The following is a 26,812-nucleotide window of genomic DNA, read 5'->3' on the forward strand; positions in this document are numbered from 1 at the left end:
GGCTGTCTGTGCGCTTCAGACGGTCGTGGGGGAGACTACCACCAACACTCAGCGTCTCCTCGAGTGCTTAGAGGGAAAAAAAGACAGAAGAGACACGGGGATAACTGGGAGAAAAGAAAGCCAAACAGCCCCACCTCGGCATCTGGAAAAGCACCGAAGAGGAAGGGGACGATCCTCCCCTTCTACCCCACACCCCGTCGCCAACCCGCCCTACCTACCCTACCCACCACTTCGTGCCATCCCTCTGGTCTGAACTGCCCTCCCACCTCCCCCCTAGGAGAACCACGACCACCCATAGGAAACCCCCACTTGACCAGCGTTGCCATTAAGCGATGCGCTCTGAATTTAGGAAGAAATCACCTATGCGCTTTTGATGCACAGTACAACCAGTGGTCTTCATTTTTCCACAGCGGGAACAGTTAAGGCTACGGATTTGGGTGTTTACACTTTTTTTGACGGGTTTCCAGTGGTATGATAACATGCATTATATATCATCCAACGGCAACAGACAAGGCTGTCATTCCTTCGATTAGTCTTTATTTAAACAACCAGCTGTCACATACGCTGCATTTGAGCTGATGTTTGATTTGTCCATGCTTAGAAATAATACTGATAATGGTCTGGGAACGGACCGCCTCTCTAGACACCTAGTGATATTTTCTCAAGACGTGTCAGCTCTATATTTCGTTTTTATCGAAGAAAAAGCGACAAATTGACGAGGAGTCTTTTGACACCGACGGCGCTTGAACCAAAGGACTTTGCGTGGTGAAGTTTGCACCGGGAAGAGGGTTGACCAAGTCGGAGATATCTCGGCCATATCCACGGCATTTTCCCTGTAAGGTAAGCCAGAAGCAGCCCCGTGTTGCATGTCAGTCTTGTGAATTGTGTTTATTTTCATGTGTGTCCACGTTGGTCTCAGTGCGTTGTGCGTACCATGAAAAAAAATGTACGGGTTCAAACAGGGCAGTGACCTATTTTCAGAGACTATCCAGCGGTGCGCCGATACCCTGCAGCCTGGACTCCCCACACTGTCATATTCAAGGCCGGTCGTGGCGGACGTGCCTTTACCGGCGTTTGTGTAATTTACGCAGACCCGGTGCCAATACCTATTTCAACATGGGAGCGACCTTTTCATCTGGTCTGCATCCTCTCTGAAACGATCACCCTCTCTTCAACTCTGAGAGGCTTTTTTAGAGCGCTATCACAAATCCTGCTCTATATATGGGCGTACATCACAGCTCAGCCAGCTGTTGTGCAAGATTGAAGCTGCACTGAGCCCTCTTCTGTCACAACATCTGATAAAGAGTTCAACGTCTGCAGCCCGTTGACAGCCACTTAAACCAGCGATGCACTGGTAAATAAAGAAGGTGGGTAAACTGTGACCTCAAGATAGACATAAGGTAAACACCCAACAAAATCATGGACATTTTTAGAATTACAGCATGCTTTCCCCCAAAGTATGCTTTTTCCCAAAGCACACTTTGTTTTTCTGGCTGTGTTCCCTGCCACAACAGCAGATAAATATCTTCATGATTACAGCCTTCTACTAGTTATTTCTGCTTTATCAAATCTTTTCAGTATGGCCCACATACTAAGTAACTGGAACTTGTCTTTTCAGTTCATCATTTTTGTTTAGACCAATTCTAACTTAGTTGAGGCCATGCATGTAGTGCAGGGGGCAACGATGAGCACAGGCAGAGAGGCCTAGATAAAGAGCTATTTTCCTCCAATTAAGCAATTCCACTGTCCCTAAGCCTCATTGTGTGCACATTGGGACTGGGTTTGGGATGGACCTTCTCCCCATTGGCTGCCTCCCATGGGCCCATTGTTCCAGAAGATGCCAGGGGAAAGAGCCAGGCCTTGCCAAGGCAGACCTAACAAGCCCTGTGCTGGAGAGGAATAAGGCCTGATCATTAAAAGCATTAGGCCACAATACAGATTGAGGCACAGTCAGGGGGCTGCAGTTGTGTTTTGGATCGGAGTCGAGTGGCTGTATATTTCCAAGGTGACTGTGAGGTACTGTATGAACAGTATTGTGTTGGTGCATGTGTGTCACACAGACAGCACATGAGACCGGAGGAGGTCTGGCCATGGGCCCACTGGACCTCTCTCAGAGTATGTGAGGCAGAGGAGCAGTGAAAGAGGTCGCACAGGCTTTCTGCGGGGGGAGGGCTTTGACTCCCTTCTTCCTTCCTCACTCTTCCAGGCCCCTGCTATTTAATCCATAACCCCTCTCTGAACTGTGAGCACAGGTGCTATACACATCCACAGGCCAGCCAGTGCATTGTTTATCCAATCAGCTGATGATCAGTTCAGTCGCAGGTCAACCATAATATCCATCTGACAGACAGACTGGGGCCAGACAGAGAGGTATCTATCACTATCGGCACACTGGTTACTGAGGCGAGGCCTTTCTCACACGGTACTTAGTCACTGCAGAGCAAATGCAGTCAGCTCCACCATAAAGCCAGATGTCCACTGAGGTCCAGCTGTGCATCCCTGTGGTGGCATTCCACACTTACAGGATGTGTGTGTGTGTGTGTGTGTGTGTGTGTGTGTGTGTGTGTGTGTGTGTGTGTGTGTGTGTGTGTGTGTGTGTGTGTGTGTGTGTGTGTGTGAGTAGGCAGCCTTTTCGCTGTACATTTTCTCATCCTGACTGCATGCTTGGCCAGATGTAGATACTTGGACAGCTGCTGGGAGCAACAGCTTGCACAGAGTTTTTGTCAGAGTTACAGGTTTGACACCAACTGGCTTCAACTGCTGTAATTAGTATGGCAGCAGCTATACCATAAAAGCTTTCCACCATTTCCATTTCTGAAATCAAATCATGGGTGTGGTTTGGTTCTCATCCCCCTCCCCAGTTTTCCTTGTGTATTGAGATTTTGCCCCGTACCGCAACTGTGTGACTTCATACCCCTGAGCTGAGGTCTCAAACCGTGTGAGAGAAAAGCAGCTGCTTTATGGTGGAAAAGGTGGACCCTAATGGCATATTCTTGCGTCAGAGAGCAACCACGAGGCATGTGGTAGAGGGATGGTGGGAACCCACAATGCACTTGTACTTAATGCCTTAGACCAGTCTAATAAAAGTCTACCACATCTGATATTAAGAGAAGCATATTCAGTTGATTCTTATATTATGAGGTATGGTGCCACAAGGAAACTTGTTAGAATACTGGCAAAGAAAAGTCCTCTGATATCTAAGGTGAGCAAGTTTTGTTTTGTTACAGTGTTGTCAGTCTGCTGTGGTGCCAGGAGGAGTTATGGCTACTAGTAAATGTGTGGAATGCAAGCGGCACAAACTACACTCTCCTGGTGTAGTTTGTGCCAGTGTGAGTGTTTGAATTAATATCGCAGTGGGGCTCCATAGCTGCTGGGGATTATGGTCAAGCTGAAAGGCAACTCAGCAGCAGGGGAGGAAGGATTACAGTGGTCAGTGAATGAGGCAGCATGCAGTGAAAACAAGGCACCTGACACACACTTACATTTATCTTTTCATAGGATAAAATCCTCTTTATTTCCGATTCCCATGACAAACATGTCCTTTCTGTGTCCGACACTTGTAGCCAAGAGCTTGGTGACAATTATGACTAATCAGATGAACACTGTTGTCATGCATTAGGGTGCTCAACAAATGAAATACCACCACCATTAAGGGTATGCCATTTTTCTAACATGTTGAATGGAGTTGGACATGCCAGCTCTTGCCCTTTATTTGGGCTGAAAATGTCAAAGGAGATGCACGAGGCACCCAGGTGCAGCTATGTGTCTCTGGTGAAATGAGTTCGAGAGAGGATGTGGTGTAAAATATGGTATCTATGGTCAGATTTGGGTAAGGACATAAATATTATTTTTAATATTTACAATATTATATTGACTTTTTTGTCCCCTGAACACTGTTTCTTACAATACCCACAAAAGCTGTTAATTCATTTTCCAATCCACCTGCTAACTTCACCTCCTTGGTTTGTAATTATTTGGAGTTTTTGTCAAATTCTTTACAATTTTGCAGCTGATATTGACTGTATGGTATAGTGGAAATTATGACACTAACGGCTGAATCAATGTTACTCAACTGAAATCTCAGAAGAAGATCAGAGCTGATTCAATAGCTGAACGTAAGTTAGACCTGAAAATGACTGTAAATGCTCTCATATTGTTGCAGACGTACATTTCTTCCACGCTAATCATCGCCATGTGTGGAGTGGTGGAGGTGACACTCATACTTTGGAGCAGTGCAGTGTGATGTGTGTGTGTGTGTGTGTGGGGTGATGGCCAAGCTTCCCGACCCATACATTAAGAATAGACAAAGCGGATACAGAGCCTGACTCACACTAACTTGCGAGCTGAAAGAGACCAGTGCGTACCGCTTTGCTCCCTGGCTGGCTGGGCTCACGGACCGTGCATTTTTCTCCAGTTAAACTGTAACCACTAATCACCTCACGGCCTCACCGTTTCCTCCTGGAGCGAACCATTCCTGGGTCCCCTGGGTGGGTTAAAATGGCCCCTCTGGGATATATGGTCTACCTGTTTTTAAAAATCACCTGCATAGGACATCCCAAATGACAGCAGGGTTTTGCTCTGTGAGTGAGGATCTGCCATGGTGAAGTTTAGGGGTCAGTTCCTCTGCTGCAAGTCTGCAAGCCTGCATTTCCAAAATAAACACAGACAACTCAGTGCCTCACTCCAACTACCCCACCCTACCTCTTCTCATTCTCTTTTATGCTCCTTCTGCGCTCCCTGCTCAGTGTTTCTATCGTGTGAGAATTTCAGCTTTCGTAGCCCTTCAGACAATATGCAGACCATGTCTAGGGCAGGGCACATTTGATGGGGAAAAGTTAAAGAAAGTATATAAGAGTAAAGCCAAGACATGGAAGAATAACAGCAATGTAAAGAAGTTGGCAGAGAAAGGGGTGGAGGGAGAGGAAAGTCTGTTTTTACAAAGTCCATTTCAGGTTATTTCCCACCGACATACTTAATATTTAACTTATAGATTATAGTAAAAGTACATCTAACAGGAGCCTTTTAGATATCTGGGAGCTCAGTTCAGGGAGCTGTGAGTTGTACAGTAATATGCTCAGAGCAATGCAGTTTAAGTGGAGACACAGCTGGTTTGTATTATTATTTACTTGCTTAGCCAACACCCTGGATTCTCTAGTATACCCTCAATAGCACTACAGCAGTTCAGTATGACTGAGGTATGTATGTGCCTGTTTGCTTGTTTGAAGAGAGCGAAAGGGAGGAGTTGGACAAGAGGGGCTCTGCCTGCAAGTATGGGTGAGGAAAAGCATGCTGGGAAGGGAGAGACGGGGAAAGGGATTGATGGTGGGTTTTTTTAGAGAAGGGGATGAGGGAGAGACGGGTGAGGCATTTTTGAGACTCAAATAAAGCTCTCAAGTCTGGGCCTGGGCCTGGCTCTCTGTCTGGGCATATCCAGTCCTGTCAGCTAGCTTCCAGACTTTGCCCCCTTCACCCCCTCCTCCCCTCCCTTCTTCCCTCCATCCCCGACTCCCTGGGACTCCATCTCTTCCTTGCTTTTAACTCAGTTTCTGTTCCCTCTATCCTTTCGTCCCTCCCTTGCATTTTCGTCTCCCACTTTCCATGAGCCCCCAGCTTCATACTGTAGCCGAAGCTTACATTATATAAGATGTTCTCCATGTTATACATGCAAAGAAGGAGGGAGAGAAAAAAGTTTGGCCTGTAAGTGTTTACCTTCTCTGGTGTTGTGGAGATGTTGCCAGCACTAATTTAATTCATATGTACCGTGGCTGATCTTTTTTTTCTTATGAGGGAGCCTTATGTAATTTGGAAATGTTTTAAGTTTGTGGTTACATTTTATGAAATAAAGACTTATTCTGACCTCAGATGCGCCTGTGAAATAGCCTTACTGTTTTTATTTTGTTACTTAAGTGTGTAATAATGGACTTTCAGTAGCCATCTTGAATATTGACCAATCACTATCTTAACACAGCTTGTGCTTCTCTTTTACTGTGTCCAGTTGCTTCTAAGTGTCCTTGTTCCTTGTGGACTCTGGTCTCAATAAATGGTTCTGTCATTCATAGTGAGCTTGGCTATTCCTTAATTGTTTCTAAATGTCAGTATTGATTCAGGGCAGAAGAGTGTGTGTAAGAGCATGAGTGTTGCCCTGACCTTTAGCACTAATAGAGATCCTCTCTTTGGCTCATTCTTTCCAAGGCTGCCGATATATAATCGCGTTTGTCCGTGGCACATTTATTATTTATCGCTGTTGAGTTTGTTGCACTGAATGAAAAGAGGAGCTCCAGATCTTTCTGATTCTTGTTTTACAACAGATTGCACTAATCAGACATGCCAACAAATCCAAATCAAGGGTTTTTGTGCTACTCCATTTTACAGCATTATGATGAACTCTGTCTGTCGCCATCTCAGTCGCCCTCCATCTGTCCCTTTGCATCTGTCTCTCTGCTCTCTTTTCTGTTTCACTCTCTTGGATGGAGGCCGCAAAAGATGAAAGCTTCAGGGTGGAGCCTGTCACTTGGTTGAGTTAGAACACAGAAATACAAAGAAATACAGAGAGAACAGAAGAGGGAGGGAGATAGAGGGGGGGAAAAAGAGAGGAGAGAAAAGACTGTCATATTGACCTTGTCTTATTGCCAGCCATGGTGGGAGGGGATGTGGGGTGGAGGGTTACTCAGAGAAAACAGGCGCTCCATGTGAGGAGGGAGAACACAGGGCTGCCGTTAAGTTGGCACAGACACAGAAGGAAAAGACAACACAAGCTTTGTGTGTGCATGTATATGTGAGATCACTGGAGAGGGAGACAGAAATGCTGAAATTGAGGTACAGCAGACAGTATGGAGGTGGGGTGGGGGTGTGTGTGTGTGTGTGGGGGGGGTCACACCCAAATTTAAAGAAGCACAAGCTCCTGTGTTTGCCCCCCCAACACACACACATACACACATCACATCACTTCATCTGCTAATTGCTCTCTGCTGTTTTGTATTTCTGCCTCTTCCTGTTTTCTTCCCCTTCAATATGCTTTGGTTTTAGAAGCTGAGCCCATGCCCTGTTCCTCCTCTCCGTATATAAACACACTTATGCATACATATAGACTTGTGTGCTAAAAAACTCACACAAGGGAGACACTCCCTGTCCAGAGCACATCTGGCTCTGTGTGGCCCCCCTTACTTGGCTCTACCCTGTGTAGCATGGCTGGTGCACAGGTGTCACCCAGCCTTCTCCAAGGACAGAGAGTAGCCCTCCAGGAATTCTGGAGTAAAGAAGTAGAGAAGGTATGACACCGCAGACATGTTCAATAGGTCTCAACAACACTACACAGAGATAAAGACAGCACCCACCACCCCACTCCACCACAGCCCACACCCCCAGCCTGCTGGAGGCCGTGTTGCATAAAGCTGATGTTAGGATCATATTACTCCTGCTATTGAATAAGAAGACTTGCTTCCCAGGGAGTTCACTATGCACTTTTGGCTTATTGAGTTGCAGTCAAATGAAAGTGGCTGGGGTCAGTGTGTAAAGGCAAAAGGGGTTTGTTTCTCATGCGTGTGGTGCCATAATATCCCCGTCCAGGAAATGACTGTGAGACAGGCGCACCCCTCCCAAAGCTGGAGCGGTACCACAGCGCTCTGAACTGGTCTGAACTCCACAACACACAGCCAGCATGCTGTGCACTAGTGTATGTGTGTGTGTGTGTGTGTTTGTACACGTATGCATGCCTGCTTGTTTATGTGTGCATTTACTGCATGCCTCCATACATCTTACCCTGATCCTTGAAGTTGGAAGGACAGACCACAATGGCTCAGCAACTGGATCTGAAATATAGCTCAGGACTGCTGCTTATCGTACCACAGTTTCCATACGCAAGTCACCCCTATTAATCTGCCCTCAGCTTGCTGTTAACTGTGTGGGATAGAGGGAGAGAGAAAGACAGAGAGATTTCTGGATTTCCTCCCATTCCCTCCTACCCAGTGGCTTAGAACTGGTGCTGGGTTTTCACCAGTGAGGGAGTATAGCAGACAGATCTCCTGTTGAGTTCAAACGCAGCTGCTTTAGAGTTTTGAAAAGAGCTTGAAGCTGTGGTTGTTATTCAGTGATACATTTTAATAAAACTTCAATTTCTGGTGTACACACCTGAGTCTTTGGTTTTGGGTTGAAGTCATTCCTCTTAAGACTTAAACCCTGACCTGGGATTTAGGGAGTGGCCAGCAGTGGCCTTTGTTTGTGTGTGCTGAGAGAACCTGGTATTTTAAAGATTTAGGCAGGTGCCAGTGCTTCACATTCCTAACCTGACCTTGTGCTCATTTCTGCTGCCTTTAGGGGAGGTCTGTCTCTGCAAAGCTGGTAAAGCAGGAGTGAATGTGTGTGTGTCGATGTGACATTTCTTTGTGTGTGTGCCCATACATGAATGCACACCTGCACATAAGAATCTTAAGGTTTTAACTTTAAACTTTGCCCTTTAGTAGTACTATAATATCATTTTCCATCTGTGTTTCAGAGCGTTGTGTTTGATAAGATCACTCTTTGCATGCATGCAGCTCTACAGTGAAATGCGCTTACCATAAATGCATATCCATTATGCACTTACACATTTCAGCCGCTTCAGTAAGGACATTACGCAGTAAAAGAAGCATTTTTGATTATAGATAGCATAGATAGGACATGCAAAAATGCCAGACATGACAGTGTTATACCATCACAAATATTAGTAGAATTTCATACTGCCAGCTTAGCTGTTCGAATAATGCTAATGTTGGAGTGAGTCAGCTGAAATGACAGCATTTAGTGTGGGAGTAACAGAGGATCATCACTTCCGAAATACAGACCCTATCCAGCAACCCCAGCAAGCCAGACACAGCTGGTTAGTGGGCTGATGAGAGGACAAGAGCTGGGGTGTTGCAACAGTTGTGCTCTTTGATCCTCCATAATGAAATTAATTCATAAGTTCTTTCAAATCAAGTTAAGTCAATGTTATTTACATAGCACCAAATCACAACAGAAGTTATCTCAGAGCACTTTTTTTAGAGAGCAGGCGAGCACTTGGTGACAGCAGCAAGGTTAAAGTCCCTTATAATGGGAAGAAACCTCAAGCAGAACTGGGCTCTGGGCAGCCATCTGCCTTGAGTGGTTGGGTTGAGAGAGAGATAGAGAGTGAGAGAGAATAATAAATAAATACATTAATTAATTAATTACTAATATGACATCTAATCCTGCAGAAAGCAACAGGACCTTTAGTACTTCCAGGAATACACACACCTCACCACATGCACACACACCAAAAACATGTTTACTCCAAATAGAATAAACTTGTGAATATGCTGTAAAACAGAGCTGTTAACTTTTATCACTCTACTTTTTCCTCTGTCATCCACCAGCAGCTCAGGCTGTTTTCCTCCCTCTCTCATTGGCTTCATTTCTCCTTTTCTTTCTTCCTCCACCTCCCCTCTTTCCTCTCCTGTTGCTTTCCTACTGAGCATGGTGTGGTGACGCCCCTGCTTGGCTGGCGAGCTGACTCCAGACCCTGTGATTGCGCGCAGGAGTCGGAGGATTGCATCACTGCCTGTGGGGAGAGGCCACAGGATAGGACTGAAGCTAAAGGGGGGAACGGCAGAGAGAGAGAGAGAGAGAGAGAGAGAGAGAGAGAGAGAGAGAGAGAGAGAGAGAGAGAGAGAGAGAGAGATTGATAAAGGAGGATAGGAAGAGTGGAGAGTGATGACAGACGATGGGGGAATAGCCCAAGGAAGTGAAAAGGAAGTCATGAAGGAATAGAACTGAGAGGGATCAAGCAAGTTCATGTTTATATGGAAGTATGGCAGAGCAATGATGAGAAAAGAGGAGTGATGGCTAGAGGGAATACATTCAGTAGACTGCAGGAGGTAGAGAGGCCTAAAAGAGTTAGTGGGAGGTCAAAGTAAGTAGGGTGGGGATGTCGATCAAATCTCTTAAGTGCAAAGACAAACACATTCTTCTCTTCTCTTTTCTTCTCTTCTCTTCTCTTCTCTTCTCTTCTCTTCTCTTCTCTTCTCTTCTCTTCTCTTCTCTTCACCTCTCTTCACCTCTCTTCTCTTCTCTTCTCTTCACCTCTCTTCTCTTCTCCTCTCTTCTCTTCTCTTCTCTTCTCTTCTCTTCTCTTCTCTTCTCTTCTCTTCTCTTCTCTTCTCTTCTCTTCTCTTCTCTTCTCTTCTCCTTTCCTCTTCTCACGGATGGTGGCAGGCCTCCTGCTGTGTTCGCTGGTTCCTGCCACCCTTTGCTGTGCTATGAAACTGCTATGTTGTGAAATGCCCCACGTTATTGTAAGATTACTCACCACTCTTCAAAGCCTACAGTACCGTTGTGCGAAGTGCCTTAAGCGTCAGTGTTGAGTAGGTTTACTGCTTAAACACTCTGAGTCATTGTCCACTGGGGATTATCTGTTTACTGCTGCTCGCTGTCCTGATACTAGAGGATAGACAAACTGTTTTAGTTGATTAAAAACGTATGCGGCCCATCTGATAGTCAGGGTTTGAATGGGAGTAGGTGGGACAAAAACTAACCAGTGACTGAAAACACGTGTTTCTACACGTGGGCCCTCAATCACGTAGTGTTCATGTCATATAGCAGCTACTAGGGAGTCTAATAAATTGACTGTGGCTTGAGGGAAGTTTCCTAGCCTCATGCCAATGTACAGCCACTCCACCCCCTCTCTCCCCTAAACCTTCCTCTTCTCTTTTTATTTGTTCTGTCAAAATAGTTTGGATGATTGATTTTATTGCAGGACAGATTTTCTAATGATATTTCCACACTGAAGCACACTCTGTCCCCTTCTAATTAATTACAGGATGCAAAATAAATCTCAAGAGATTTGCCTAAAAATGCACTCAGCGTTGTCTCACAGTGTTTCATGCTGTTTCATGATTTCAAGTTTACACATGTTACACAAATTCTTCTATTCTACAAAAGGCAAGTATACTAGTATACTTATTTGATAATGCATGCTTAACTGAAACCCACCCATCATCCTTCCAGCCGTTCATCCTCACCCCTCCCCTCCCTACCAAGAGTCGAGTCAGGTCACTGTGTCGTGCGATAATCTCAGGTTTAGCAGGCCATAAGGCTTAATGACACAATGTGAAATCTCAGTCAGATGGCTGTTTATAGACCTGTTCATGGCTTAATCTCAGTATACGTCAGCCCGAGTGGAATTGCTGCTCTGTTGTCAGGTCTGTCCAAAATGTTATTAAGATGCAGGGTCTACTGGAGTGTTGGTTCTCAAATTCATAATATGTAACACTGTCAATCACTCGCTGATGTTTAATTCATCCTGATCAAGTGTCTGACTAAAATCCACATCTGCAAAAAGACCTTGATACTGTGGGTTTGAAATGCATGTTTTCATTTGCCAGTATGTACGCAGCTCTACAGCATAATGTAGATTCTTGATTTGTTGCATTTTGGACTGCAATTTCTACTTTCATTATAAAGTAACTGATTCAACTGTAACTGATTAACTGTTTAGTCTATAAAATGTCAATAAGAGTGAAAATACCAACGCAAAATCCCAGAGGGGAGGTTTTCAAATATATATAAGGATTTTTTGAACCCCCCCCCCCTGATTTAGATTTAGATTTTGGCATTTATTATTTTTTTATGCATCTTTTGTTGTGTGTTTGTTGTGTGTATGTGTTATTGTTGTGTGTAAGGACAGCAGCAAAGTAAGAATTTCATTGTTTCATCGTGTTTTTACCATGCATATGACAATAAAATTCTTGAATGTCTGACCAACCAACAGTCTAGAAGCTAAAGATACTTCATTCTGCGACTGTGAAACAGAGAAAAAGCAGCAAATCATCACATTTGAGAAGCTGTGACTGGAATTTTTTGCTTGACATCTGATGTAATGATCATTTCCAACATTTTTCAGTCAACCAATTAATTGTCTCAGCTTTAGTTCCATAGCATCACATTTCTTTATTCATGCTGTGTTTCGTAAGTTTTTTCGTAAAATCGTAAGCTAATATGAATGTAGAGTTGAAATCTAATATTGCAATCCAAAATCAGATTTAAACATATTAAACTATGGCACTAAATCTCCCAAAACAGAAGCAAAAACACATTAAATGAAGTGGCTTGATATGCCAAACATTTCAGTGTATTCATACCAAATTTTGCATCCTAACAATCATGTTAATGTTCAACCACAGAGAGATATCACTTTAAGTGTGTGCTCTTTCTTTCTCATGTAGCAGTACCCTTTGACAACAAACCGCAAGTGCGACCCGCCCTCCTCGTTCTTGCCTCCCTCCCTCCTGGCACCTTCCCTCCCTCTCTGCCCTCTGCCTGGAATTCCTCAGTGTCTGAACACTCTGGCTGGAGGCCATTGGTAGCTCGCTGAGAGGCTTCCTGTTGCACTCTCCTCCTTCACTATGTCTAAACCTCCCTTTTTTCTGTCCTTCTCTCCCTCCTTTCACTCCTTTCTCCCCTGCTTCGTGTGTTGTCTCAAATCTCCCCCTTCCTTTCATTTTGCTTAACCTGTTTGCTCTGCATGATCACATTCTCTTTAATTTGTTGGTGGTATATGTTTCTGTCCTCTTCTTTGAAACTTCCAAAGAGCAAGTGAGGATCTCGTGTTTATTTCTCCCAGTGTTTGAAGCATGTGAACGCACATGTCATTCTGTCTCTGTGTTGCAGCCGTCTTGACTCCAGTTCTCCAACAACTGTATTTTTCCTTAATAGCCCTTCCCCATTGGCTCTATGCATGCTGCTATTACATAATCCTGTGTACTATCCAGAGTGCTTTTTTGCAACCGTGAGGAGGGGGGAGGTTTAGACTGACAGTCAGAGAAAAATGAAAAAGTAAAACTTGAATTAATGATTCCATCTCGATCTTGTTTCTTGATGTGAATGCAGAAAGTATTTTATTGTTGCATAGAAACCAGGTGGATTCTTGTTCGTAGTCAGTTAGAGAAGAAAGAGATGAGAGTGGAAGAGAAAGACAAACTAAAAGAGGAGGCAGAGTGGTGAATGTGAGAGGAAAACAACAACAAAGTAAGAATAAAAGGAGAGAGAGGGAGAGAGGGAGAAAGAGAGAGAGAGAGAGAGGGAGAGAGAGAAAGAGAGAGAGAGAGGCCCAGAAGAGGAGGAGTGGAAACTGAGGTTTCCTGTCTGAGGAGGCGGCTGGCTAAGGAGGACAGAGGCAGGAAAAAAAATCTTTCAGCTGTGTGCGTGTTGGGTAGTCCATCAGGGGTGGGGGGTGGAGGGTGTACTTAGGGGCTGTGGCTCAGGGGTGTATGTGTCAGCAGAGGTGGGGTCACTTGTGGCTATTACCTCAAGAAACGTCAGCAATGACAGAAGTGGGAATGAAAGAGTGACCTTTTATGGGCTTGTTGTCTTGTGTCCCCAACAAATATGCAGATAATTGGATATTAACCCACCTTACAGTAGGTCATACACAACTGGTAGCAGTATAATATCAAACTTTTCAGTAAAGCTCACTATATCACATCTTTCTCTGACTAATCTCATCTGACTTTGATATGAGTTCGTGTAAATCTGGCTATTAAGGAAAATTGCATGATCATTGCTTTACTTTGAAGCATGAGAATTCTTGGATCACTTGGATCTGATTATTCACAGAGTATCGTGTGCAAAAACCTGCTTGAAGTGTGCCAACTTTGTTTACTCCTCCATGGCCTTACAGATGTAGAGCCCAAATGCCAGAGGTCAGAGTTCACACCCCACCCATCCCACACTCAGTCACCTTTGACCCTGTCCTTCCCACCTGGTAGATGGAAAAACCAGCAGGTCTAGACACGACACACACTGCAACCGCAGCTCTTTACGCATCACTGCCAAACCACAGAATTACCGATTGTAATGGAAACATATTTACTAAACAGGGCGGTTGACTTTAAATGTGGTCACTGCAATCTTGCACAGAAGACTCACTGTGGCAGTAGTTGTATTTCATAGGATTTCTTTCCTTTATTTGGTCACCTTTTAATGCAGGAACTTAGATTATGCAATCATGTTCCATCTGTGAGATTGAGGAGTTATATCTACTTAAAGGACACGATAAACTCATAGCGGTTATTATAGAAACCCTTTGAGCTGGAGATTTAAAAGTCTGATATTGAAAATCATCTGATATGTTTCTGAACATAAAAAATGAGGATCCACATGTGCTGAGCAGGACATTTTTTAATACAATTTTTAAATTGTGAGGTTAAACTAAGTTTGGATCCAAAAGCTGTACTCAGACACACAGTTTGCAGTAATTCAAATGCAGATTTATTGAGAAGTTGTAGAGATGGTGTTTTGGACAGCTGATCCAGAATAACAGTGGAGAGGGGCAGGCAGAGAGAGCTGAGCTGAAGGCTGAAGGCTTGCAAGATGCTGGGTGGGGAGGCAGGCAAAGACTTATGATGGAGGATCCTGAGGCAAATGACAAAACAGAGTCAAGCAGAGTTCGGGCAAACACAGATGTACTGACTAGAACTTAAACTTTGCCGTAATGTTAACACCACATTGTCGAACTGAATGATCTGGCAAAGAGTGCTGTGTAGAGCGGTGGGTATATACAGTATACTGCAGGAGCTTGATGAGTGGATAGGTTGCAGGTGTGCAGGTTGTTTGGCAGACAGAAAGAGAGAGAACAAAACAGGACCAATGAGAAAATCAGAGTAGGGGTAGGGGCAGCCGAACTATGACGACAATTGAAATGAAGACACTAAATCTATTATCTCAGCTATTAATATAAACCTGCAAATGGATGCTTATTCTCTATAACTGGAGGAAGATAACACTTGTGGTGCTCTTGAAGGCTTGTTGGCTGAAATATGTGAGCATATTCACACATAAGAAAATTAAACTGTAACTGAGCCCATAGTGCTGTTATCTCACTTTATTGCTTATCAATACTGATTTCAATATGATACCCAGTTGTATCGCAACAAGGTCTGTCTACCTCCTGCATGAAAACTTTAACACAGCATGATTGTTCAATGTTTATAATAGGAGGTTGAAGCTCTTCAGAATCACACTGGTCAATAGCGATGGTTGTTAGAAGCAGCCGTTCCCACCACGTTCCTCTGTGGGTGTGTTTGTGTGTGAGAATGAAAAAGAGAGTGCAAAGAGCCCCAGGGAGAGATGGCTTACCTCCTACAGACCACCTCCCAGGGTCACAGCAGGAGGGAGATTAAGTTACAGCCAACCTCAGAGGGGGTCATACAAATACACACACACACACACACACACACACACACACACACACACACACACACACACACACACACACACACACACACACACACACACACACAGTCTCTGAGAGCCTCACAGAAAACAAAATATTACACCATACGATTTATACCCTGTAATATAATCATCTTACTCGTCACAGTTTTTATATTCTCTGATGCTTTTCATTGGCTCTCATCCCTGCACAGTCAGACTGAGCCGAAATGCACGACTCTCCTCGGCGTGGATCAGATCAGATCAGGCGAAAGATCAATCGGTCTCAGAAGGGTCAAGGGTCAGTACTGATCCATGTGAGCCTAGCCTCAGAGCACAGAGGTGTTGAAACACATAGCCTTCATTTGACCCAATGCCCCCCTGCACTACCCCAACCTTTAACCAACCATCCCACCTTTCTCACACCCTCCAACCTCGACCCATGTTCACCCCCAAACATACACCCAATCCTCATCAAAGACACTTGGGCGGCTTCCTAATGTAATGGGTAGGACTTTGTAGGTGGAAAAGGGTTATACAGGAGAATAGGTTGCAAAAGAAGACACACACAAACCTCTCTTTCAGGACTCGTCTTCCTCCTCCACTTCCTCCTCCCTTCATCCTCACCCTCGTATATCCTCGCTGTGGCCCCCTCGATCATCCCTACTCTCCTCTCTCTCTCTCTCTCTCTCTCTCTCTCTCGTTCAGCTGCTGTAGCCTGTGTTTACTCTGCTAGAGAGAGAGTGAGAGAGAGGGCCCAGAAAAGGGACAATGCTGCCTTTCAGAGAGACTGACGACCCCACGGTTGAGCAGAGGAAGTCTGCATGGGGGCCAGCCAAAACCCCTTCCCCAAACTTCACAGCCACCCTCCACAGAGTGTTATACACACACACACTCGCATATCACGCAGACGTGTACGCCATGCTCTCTCCTTGTCTGTATCATTCTTTTCCTCTAGTTCCACTCTCTTTGTCTCACATTTCCCACAAACCCTCTCTCAGTGATCGTGGCTGTTTGGAGGATGTAGACGAGATCCTGTAACTGCAGTCCAAAATCCACACACTGTGAGTCACTTCCCAGCCAGTCCCAACTCCTAAGAAATAATCATGATGAGGGTGGGCTGAGGTGAAATCCAGCTGTGGGGAAACTGATTCGCCAGGAGCTGTACTATCCGACTCCACTGGGATCACATTAGTGTGGTATTGACTGCCTTGGGTATAAGTGGATATTGTCGATATTTTATGACCTGCTGAGATTTGTTGGAAGTTCAAGAAAGTGATTCCCCCCCCCCCCAGATGTTTCTTACGTGGCCACCTAAATTATTTTCGTTTCATACTGAATCTCCTCAGATGTAATGATTTAATGCGTTGTCATGCATGATAGTAAACTGAATACATTTGGGTATTGGACTGTGGGTCAAAACAAACAAAATGTCATCTTTGACTGGAAATTTTTATTAAAATGAGATTTTTTCACTATTTTCATTTCATAGACCAAACGATTCATTAAGATAATGATCACAACCCTAAAATGTTATTGGAAGTCATAAAATGTTGCTGGGCTGGAACTAGTAATTATTTTGATTATCAATTCATCTTCAGATTATTTTCATGATTAATTGACTATTTGTTCTGTCTATAACATTTTAGAAAATGCTTATCACAAGTTCATGGTGACCTAAAAGAAGATACTCAGTTTACTAACGTTAAGATAAAGAAAAGCAAGAATCCTTGACATTTAAAAAAACTGAACTAATTTTTGGCATTTGTGCTTGAACCCCCCTCCCCAACCCAGAATTATTTATTATCTAATTTATTTTCTAACAATGTATTAATTGTCTAATCGTTTTAACTTTATTATGTTAAAATAAGCATAACAGTACATTTAATTGATAACCTCATTAAGGGGAATGCTGGAAATGGTAATTGCATTGGCAATATGGCCCCTGACAACTTAAATTGGAATTAAGAGGGAAAAAGACATTAACTAAACAGCCTGCTTGAACGGATACTTTATTAGAGTGTACTGCTAAATTAAACTGCTGTTTCCTCTCCTGCAGCAGGCAACAACTCATACTAAAAAAACAGTAGTCTCATTATATAGGAGGAAAGGACACATTTTTATGAGACTGGCTGTTGTTTGAGCTATAAGGGAGGCCTGCTTAATAAATTGGAAAACATGAACTATATGATTCATTATGGAGGTAGAGTAATACTTTGCACACGGAGCAGCCGCCTGAGAAGGACTTTTGTGTGTTGGGACCCCTGTCGTGTCAGTCACCTGTCTAACTGGGGAGAGATTTAGCATAATAGCATCATTTTAAAGTGCCAGGTTCAAATGGGTGTATATTATGATTATGTAATAATAATAATAATAAATGTATTTATACAGCGCCTTTCTTAACAATGTTACAAAGTGCTTCACAAAAAAGGAAATAAAACTAGGCATGACAGATTAAATGGACCAGAAGTTCCATATCTGTTTCACATTGTGTTTTATAGCATGGATTTTAGTGCTGACAGGAGGCCAGATTTCTGTTTGTCCCTGCAGTGGATGAGAACTGGATTTGTAGAAAGGTTAAGCTGATTCCTGGTCTGTGCCTCTGAGTAAGGGGCTTACTCATTTAAAGTGGATGACAGGCGATTTTCTGCTACTTTCGCCAAACAATAAAGCCAAAACTCTTGGCAGCCTGTGTGGTAGGAATTACAGTAAGTTTGTGAGACCCACCCAGTCCAGAAGGTAGAGAGAGAGAGTGGGAGGAACTGAGATGTGGTATTAACCGCAGCTCGTTCTAAATGAGGATCATATCCGCTCAGGCAGATCTAAACATGTTTATTTTCACAGCTAATGGCAGTGTTTGCCCACGTAACCATCTCTTTATGGTCAAAATGATCATTAGAGCAGCTACCAGTATTACTCCTCCTTTATCATTACACATTTGCTCTCAGTTTAGTTGATGGAAAAGATCCATTCATTATGTGTAAAGGTATAATCTATACCACTGATGTGGTCACATTAACAGTTAAACCTCTTTGTTTAGCAGTCTGCACAGGTGAAACCAGACACATTTAGCAAAATGTAGGGCGATACAAATATTATGCAGACATTGTTAGAAAACAAATTAAAAACCCATGGACACTCACAAATGGGTCTGTCCATGCTGCATAGAGTAGTTGGTACATTGCAAGATTATTTAAAGGAAAGGTTCAACTTGGTCGTGGTTGTGAAGATATTTTTTATTAGCATGATTCTGGTGTAGTTCCGAAACCTGAAGGGGTCATGTATTTGTATTTGTATTTTGTAAGCAACTGGCTGCAGCTTGTTGAAATGGGCTTTTCTAATTCTGTCAATCAAAAAAACAGCCTTCTCCTAGCATGAAGCGTGCTTCTGTGGGTTTTACCTTCATAGTATGTTCCAAGTTTTTGCTGACATTTTGGTGTTAAGTCATTCTAAACTGCCCATCAAGATGGACCTGCGGATCATGTGCTTGTCACTGTGGTCTGTAATCAGATTAAAACCAAGGGCTGTGTCCAAACATCTGTTTCTTTGTGTGCATGTGAAGAACATGAGTTATATATGTGTATATATATATATATATATACATATATATGCATCAGTACAGTGTAATCTCACTGATAACACCATAATGCTGCTCTGTGTGCTTGTATGTCCAGTATGTCCCTTAGTTTGTGTGAATAAGTGTGCATATTATCATCCTCTTATCTATGGCTGATTGAGTCTGTACACCCACCCCCTCCGGTTGCATATATGAGTGTGTGTGAGCTGGTGGCCATCCCTCATTGGGCTGGTGAACCTGGTGACCCCCCTGCTCCGTGCCTCCCAGACACAAGGGCTTCTCATGTGGCCCCTGGCCAGTCGCTCTCAAAGCCCACCATTCACAACCACTGCGGCTTCTATGAGAGTGTGTCGGCATGTGTGTGTGAGGGAGAGGGAGGAAGGGTGAATTTGTTGAAATTACAGTTTGATTAATTACTTGTGTGTGTGTGTGTGTTTCTGAAAGTATGACTCTTTTCATAGCATACACACTACATGTACACTGGGAGGGCTCCGCATGAACTCAAAACACAAATGTAGGACACTCTGCAACTGTGTGTGTGTGTGTGTGTGTGTGTGTGTGTGTGTGTGTGTGTGTAGATGGAAAATGTTTTGAGGAGATGTATGCAAGTGTGTGTGTGTGTGTGTGTGTGTGTGTGAGAGAGAGAGAGAGAGAGAGAGAGAGAGAGAGAGAGAGAGAGAGAGAGAGAGAGAGAGAGAAGGAGCAGTGAACCCTAACACATTGTGTTGAGTGAAGAGCTTTGCTATAAATCAGCAATACTGTACTAGCACCGCCTGTATGTGTGAGGCAGTAAATGCTGGATGGGAAATCATAGACTCAGCATTTCTTTCCATCTGAAATGTGAAAGTGTGAACTTCTAAAATTACTACTTTTTTGAGGGTGGTCTTGTTGAATATTATTATTCTTTTTGTTCCTGATGCCTCAATTAACTGTGGGCATTTAGGTGTTTGGTATGAATGTGAATTATTTGCAGGGTACAACACAGTGATGGTGGGCCACTCTGCTGGCTGAGGAAGAGAAGTGGAACTCAAAATGACAGCTAGATGAAGCGCCCTGCCCACAACCCTCAGGCTGGGTCCATAGGTCAGTGTGTTTAGAGGAGGGAGGAGGTGGACAGAGTGGGTGCAGCTGGACCTGAAGTCCTGGGGGGTTGCCGGTGGATCTGAAAGGTCCATGGGGTCTGAAGGTGCAGGCGGTGGGGTTGGAGGTTGGGACTTGGGAGGGGTGATGTGACAGAGTGCAAGGGCCAGTGACTGGCTAAGGGGTGGGGTGATCGAGGGCTGGCGGTGAGGGTGACCATCTGGATTGGATTGTAGACATTCCTCAGGAAGAGTGTGTGTGTAAAGGTCAGGATGGAAAAAGAGGAGGGGGTCACTCGGAGCTCTACGTGTGTGTGTGTGTGTATGTATGTTTATTCTTCTTTGGCTTAGTCAATGTTTCAGTTTGTGATTGCGGTCAGTTTACCATTGTTGGAGAGTGTTTCTTACCCAGTGGGATTGTGGAATGTGAGATACTTTAAACAACGCACATGTGGGAAATATTGCAGGTGTGAGAATCTGTCTTCTGCAATTGTCACTGTTTCATCATGCTGGAATGCAGCATTTCATTGTATGTGTGGTTATATGAAGCTCTCCTCCACCGGCCCCACTTGGCCTGACTTTGCCCCTCTGTGACTGGGTGTTTGTGCAGGTGGGAGGTCGGCGGGTTGCGGACATGCTGTCCCTGGACGAGCCCCTGGACCTGAAGCTCCCTCGAAGGGCTAATGGGCGGGACAGAGGGCCACGCTCACCCTCCCTATCTCCACTGCACCCCAAGCGAGCTCGCCAGCTCCGCATGGCAGACGATGGCACCGCAGTCATTGAGCCTGCCTCGCCAGCATCTCCACACACAGGTAGGTAACACCAGTAAAACTAAATTGTGCATTTAAGAAAGAGTGACAGACTGATAATAGTGTCCCTTTATGAGAGATGATCTTACCAGGTGTGTATGCATGTGTGTGTGTTACCTCAGGTATGCAGGTGGTCCCTCATGACCGAACAGAAACTCCCACCCCCCCTGCAGTGGACCTGAGCTTGTCTCCCTCCTCCCGCCACACCCCCAGCTCTCCGGAAATGACCAATGGCAACTATGTCCACTCAGGAGTGAGTATGGTGAAGCTCAAATACACACACACACAAGCTGATTTATAGCAAAGCTCTTCACTCAACACAATGTGTTAGGGTTCACTGCTCCATCTCTCTCTCTCTCTCTCTCTCTCTCTCTCTCTCTCTCTCTATCTCTCTCTCTCTCTCTCTCTCTCTCACACCACACTCACACACACATACCAATACAGGTGTTCCACCTTACCTTTTACCCTACAATGCCCCCCCCCCTCCCCCCGCTCCCTTTACTTTTTCTTATACCTTTTCTTCGTTCATTCCCAAGTTATTAAAAGAATAAACCCAATAAAGTCATCAGTGGCCAATACTCTCCTGTCTGCACCCAAGAATGATTCAGCCCTCTGGGGTCAGCAATTCAGGAACAACACCGGGTTGTGTCACACTCTCCATAAGGGAATCAGGCTATGCAAGGGGTGGGAGGTGTGTGTGTGAGAGAGAGAGAGGACGGGGGCTATTAGCTCTTATCAAATACTTCTTGTGTCCCCAACAAGTGCCTCTGTCTGTGCAACTTGCACTCAGTGGCCCCACTGGTATGACGTGTGTGTGCGTGTGTGTATGAGTGTGTGTGTGTACATGTATAATCGGATTTAAGACAAGGTACAGCCATGCAGACCTCACGCCGCCTAATTCAATTCCCTTCCAATTGAATTGAGACATGCTGGCTGGGACCATTCAGCCACCCCACATCCCACTGAGTCCTAGATAGCCCCCAGACCCCATCGCTTCACACACACTCTGCACTTTATCCCCAATGGACACAAATAGGACACTTTCCCTCTTGCGCTCTCTCTCTTTCTTACACACAAACATGTTTGTCTTTATATCTTTGTGAAGCCCCTAGCTGATATAATGCATTCCATAGACCCTTACCCTAACCTTAACTAACACAACTAAATGCCTAATCCCAACCCCAACCCTAATTTTACCTAATTCTAACCTTAACCTTAAACCCAAGTCCAAATCCTCATAACGCTGGTTTTCAACTGACATTGGTTCTCTTAAAGATAGAGAGACACACGTACACACACACTCACACACCATAAGCATTTTTTTTATAAAAGAACAGCTGCATACAGGCACACTCACATGTTCTGTCCCCTACAGCATCTCACAAAGCAGCTCACATTCTTTTGCATGCGGAGGCAGAGCTCAGCGAAGGAAATTGGTCTCATTTTATGAAATTTGTCACATACACATTTCTGACATAGCTGACGACGATGAGACAGCCACAGGATTGTTAGCCATTTGCACCCTTTTTCTCTCTTTTTTGTGCTCCCATGGTCTCACAAGACAACATTGACTTACTGTCGGTGTTCTTTACTCTAAATTCCTCTCTTTATCAGGGCTCCTTTCTGTTTTATGCTTGAGCTAAGTTTTACTGTGTGTGTGTGTGTACCAGAGAGTTAGCCTGTGCATTAGCTCTTTGAGCCTTAGCTGAGGTTCAGTGAATCTTACAGCTCTCTTGCCGAACTCAGGGATATAGAGGGTTTTGTAAGACACAGCGGGTGACTACAAGAGAACAAGTAAAGTGGATTTTTGATGAAAACAACGACAATTGTTGTTGAGAGAGGTTTTATCACTGCATTATCAAGTATTTCCTCGATTGAGGTCAAGAGTGTCTAGTCATCCAGCTGATTGCTTGTTCTCAATTATAGGACTACCACAGCTGCAGAGGCACTTCTTGCCCTGGTTATATTGTTTTGTCGTCTTTAGTCCTGTTTAGACAAAATGTTTAAGGTACTTTGGAACCAGAGGAGCTCATCTTAAAAGGTTTTTATTCCTGGGGGAAGTTTTGTGGAATCCTTGAAAGGACGGACACATTTAGTGTTCAGGTGTTTTTGTACTTTTTAGGGGTTTTGGGTAAATAATGAGCAACAGTAAAATGTAAAGTGCACGTCTCATTAGTATCTTGTTCCTTTTTTTCATTTTGTTCTCTAGAATTCTCACATCTCACAGGCCTTTCAGTTCTTTGTGCCAATCGGAGCTGGGGCAGGACTTCACCTGCCATCCTCTATGTTCCTTAGCCAGACCAGTGACAAGAGGGCCTCTCCTGACTTCTCAGCAGATGAACAACTGGCCTGCCGCTGGAAGAAGGTGAGACCCTGAAAGTGAAATAGTCAAAGTCAAAATAGCTTCATCAAAACAACACAAGCAAATTGAAACGCTAAATGTCTTCTCTTCTTCAGTGCCATCTGCTCTTTGACTCCCTCCAAGACTTGGTAGATCATGTCAATGACTTCCATGTCAAGCCTGAGAAGGATTCTGGTTACTGCTGCCACTGGGAGGGCTGCGCTCGCAAAGGGAGGGGCTTCAATGCTAGGTGAGTGTTTCATGCAGTTTTATAAAGATTATGTCTCAGGGCAGAATTCAAGCTGCTATCAGGAATGTTGTTTTGTGTTGTTGCAGGTACAAGATGCTCATCCACATCCGCACTCACACTAATGAGAAGCCCCACCGCTGTCCCACATGCAACAAGAGCTTCTCACGGCTGGAGAACCTCAAAATACACAACCGCTCACACACAGGTCAGTGGTAGAGCTACACCCAGTGAGTTACAGATTGGCGGTGGAAGTCATGAAACTTGGATATATGAAAATTGTCATAAAACCTGCTATATGTGTAGTATATAAAAACATTCCTTTATGTCAAAGCTAAAACCTGATTTTCTTCTCCTCCTGCAGGTGAAAAGCCCTACATTTGTCCATATGAGGGTTGCAACAAGCGTTACTCCAACTCAAGTGACCGTTTCAAGCATACACGCACACACTATGTCGACAAGCCCTACTACTGCAAGATGGTGGGCTGCCTGAAGCGCTACACAGACCCCAGCTCCCTTCGCAAGCATATCAAGGCCCATGGTCACTTTGTGGCTCAGGAGCATGGCTCCCCGGGTGGGGTGGGCTCCATGCTGAAGGGGAGTCAAAGCGGAGTGCTTGCTAGTGGAGGGGGGAAGGATTCGGAATTGTCCTATGTGAGTGGAGCCCACATTATCATCCCAGGGGCAGCGGCTGCTCTCCTGGGAAGCCATGCTCTGCAGGGCCTGGGTGGCTCCCTGCCCTTGTCCCCGCTCAGTCCTCGACCCCTGGACCTCAGCACACTGGGTTGCCCCGGTTCACCTCCAGGCAGCTTAGGAGGCACATCCATCCTGTCCTTCAATGGCTCCCCGCTGGGCCTCGCTAAGTCCCCTCTGCTCTCCCCGGCGTTCCCCTCCTCGGCCCTGGGCCTGCCAATGGTGTCTGTGCTAGGGCATGCATCTGAGCGCAGGGCCCCAAGTCAGCAGGCCAAGAGGGGCCGGGGGGAGGAAGGTGAGAATGAGGTGACTGGGGGGGTCCTGAACCTTTCCACAGGGGGGTCTCATGATCCCCTGTCCTGGGTGGTCATCCCCCCAGGCACTGTGGTGCTCAAGCCAGCTGTGGTTAACTGATACACACACACACACACACACACACACACACACACACACACACACACACACACACACACACACACACACACACACACACACATTCCAGAAGAGCTCAGGGGGTCGGGATGGGAGGGTGAACGCCATAGTGAGGGTACGGACAGTCAAAGGTGATAGGGGATTGGCTCGCACAATCAAATCCACGCAATGCATTTCATAGAGCGGGAGGGAAAAAAAGAAAACAATAGTGAAACTCAGTCAAATAAACAATAGATAACACTACACCTCACAAGAATTAAGAATACAACGCAAGCCTCTTTTATTGTTGGGAAACTAAGGGGCCCAAGAACTGTTCAGGAACATTTGTGGCTCTGTATTTCTATCACAAGGCCCGACAGTGGGCTTCTTGTTGCTTATTTTATACTTTATTCATTCCTGTTTGCTGGTTCTGTGGACAAGAGTCCATGAACGTGACAGTCTTAGTGCTCTGTGTTCTCACAAAAGTCCTGATTCATCAAAGTATTTATATATGACTATACTTAATCGACAGTGTGCCTGCAGCTTAGCAGTGAGATAGATACACCATGAAACTGAATGACGCACTCTCAGTTAGGCAAATGTGCACGTGATAAGACAATTCTCCACAATTAATTTCAAAGTTATGACCTATTTTTCACAAACTGTGATTAATATGATTCAGACAAGCTTGCCATACCAAAGCAAGTGAATTCAAACTGTCTTGGATTGTGTGTTGTGCTGAAGATGGCCACAGGAGCCAGCTTCAGGTCTGAGACAGCTAAATTAAACATAGCACTTAATAGTGTCAAATGGTTATAGTGTCGAAACCTCAAAACTGCTGCTAACCTCTCGGCTCCCCTGGTATAACATAAACTGGGAGAGAGCACTTTTGACAATCTGTCCCCAATTTGGGGAGGGTGACAAACACGGACCAGCCTAGTCCACTCGAATGTGTGCCAGGCATTCAGACTAGGGGCTTTTAGGGCACAGAGCAATCTGATGACAAATGGTGTAACATCACCTGACAATGACCAATCATCACTTCCTCTTTTACATAAGTGAAATTTAAGGCACTTGTGTGTCTGGCTCCCCCCACTGGTTGGACAAGATACACAACATCCCGCTTGCCATTTACAGAACTCGCACTGTTTTGCTCCTGGATTGTCCAGCTGCTTTCCCGTAATTGAATCAACACGGCCAGTTTGTGTATGAAAGGGCCACTGTGGTGATAAACACTAGTGTCTTGTACTTTGAAAAGTGACCCGACCCAAAACCAGCTGTGAAAAACAGGTGGTCATCCATTCAAAGCCCAACATAGCTCTGTTGGTTGAAGTTTTGTCCCAAGTTCAACAAGTCCCACGCTGTGCCAAAAATACCTAGTGAGGAAAAAGAGGGATGTACGTATCATGCCACAGAGGGGGGTGTGATGCACTCAATGCCACATACAGCTGGACTGTCTAGGAAGCCACACTATTGCAAACTGCCTCATTTTATTCTGTCCAAAGGGGCAAAAAACAAAAAAAAAGGAAAGGAAAAAAAAGACTCCTTTGACTTCTGGGAAAACTTTTTTCATGGTTTGATTACGCAGTCATCATGCACTTACCACACACTATATTTCTTACATGTTTTATGAAATGTTACTGCCAATCCATGGTTCTTTAAAACGTATCTCATTTTGGCTCAGGCCTGCAAGAGTCAATTTCGCTGTGGGGTCCTTCTGGGCTTAACTGCTAGTTTGTTAATGCATGTATGATGTTGATTGCCGTGTCTAACAGGAGAGGTAGAGGAGCAGGAGATGATCATTACAACACAAGGAACATTCCCTCAAGAGACTAATGCTCACACAATCCTCCTCTCTTTATCTCCTCCATCTCTCCTCTTCCCATCTGCTTTGCTGGTGGTCTTACTTTTCCATCGCCCAGTCTTAGAAATAATCAGTTATTGCTGTTTTATATTTGTGTCATTGTTTTTTTCATTTTGTTTTGTTCTTTTGCTGTTGTTCAGACGAGACATTTTTCCTGATGTTGAAGTTGCTTCTTGTGTTCTGCCAAGGCTGCTCTGCCCTCAGCTTTCTGCTGTTGTGGAGGAGTCTTTTGAGGGGCTGAAGAGAGGGAGAGATTTGGGTCATCTTAAGGGCAATGGTTCCTAACCTGGGGGTTTGGCCCTCCAAAAAGATCCCTTTGATAAATCAGAGGGGTGTCAATTTAATCAAGATGATGTTGTTGCTATAAAAAGAGGGAATATTTCTATTTCACAAAATAATGTTAATGTTTCTTCAGTGATATTTGCTTTTAGTCACGTTAACTGGTTGGCTTGTGGATGGCAAAGTCAGCCTGTGGGTCAATCCACCACTTTTTTTCCAGACTGAAATATCTCAACAGTGTTTTCATGGATTGCCATTAAATTTTGTACAGACATTGATGGTGCTAAGAGGACAAATACTAATGGCTTTGG

The 26,812-nt window shown here is 44.6% G+C and overlaps 1 protein-coding gene across 3 annotated transcripts; it reads left to right on the forward strand.

Annotated features, from left to right (window-relative positions):
• On the forward strand, positions 1 to 26,387 carry glis2b (GLIS family zinc finger 2b). 3 transcript variants are annotated; one of them, XM_053339035.1, is made up of 7 exons: positions 1 to 840; positions 20,468 to 20,669; positions 20,789 to 20,919; positions 22,876 to 23,031; positions 23,124 to 23,257; positions 23,344 to 23,462; positions 23,619 to 26,387. In XM_053339035.1, the coding sequence occupies exons 2-7, from the start codon at positions 20,492 to 20,494 to the stop codon at positions 24,359 to 24,361; spliced, it is 1,461 nt and encodes a 486-aa protein (XP_053195010.1). In that variant the 5' UTR covers positions 1 to 840; positions 20,468 to 20,491; the 3' UTR covers positions 24,362 to 26,387. The 3 variants fall into 3 exon arrangements, with proteins under 3 accessions (XP_053195010.1, XP_053195011.1, XP_053195012.1); XM_053339036.1 differs by having other exon boundaries at positions 1 to 835; XM_053339037.1 differs by lacking the exon at positions 1 to 840 and adding an exon at positions 19,799 to 19,861.
• Positions 26,388 to 26,812: the final 425 nt, after the last annotated feature.

This window comes from Scomber japonicus, chromosome 18 (genome assembly GCF_027409825.1).
Source record: "Scomber japonicus isolate fScoJap1 chromosome 18, fScoJap1.pri, whole genome shotgun sequence".
In the NCBI taxonomy this organism is placed as follows: Eukaryota; Metazoa; Chordata; class Actinopteri; order Scombriformes; family Scombridae; genus Scomber; species Scomber japonicus.

Excerpts from the sequence above, each read along its gene's own strand:
- glis2b (XM_053339035.1), top strand. The coding sequence starts at position 20,492 with ATGCTGTCCCTGGACGAGCCCCTGGACCTGAAGCTCCCTCGAAGGGCT. Across the intron at positions 23,032-23,123 it reads TGGCCTGCCGCTGGAAGAAG|TGCCATCTGCTCTTTGACTC; the intron begins GTGAGACCCTGA and ends TCTCTTCTTCAG. Across the intron at positions 23,258-23,343 it reads GGGAGGGGCTTCAATGCTAG|GTACAAGATGCTCATCCACA; the intron begins GTGAGTGTTTCA and ends GTGTTGTTGCAG.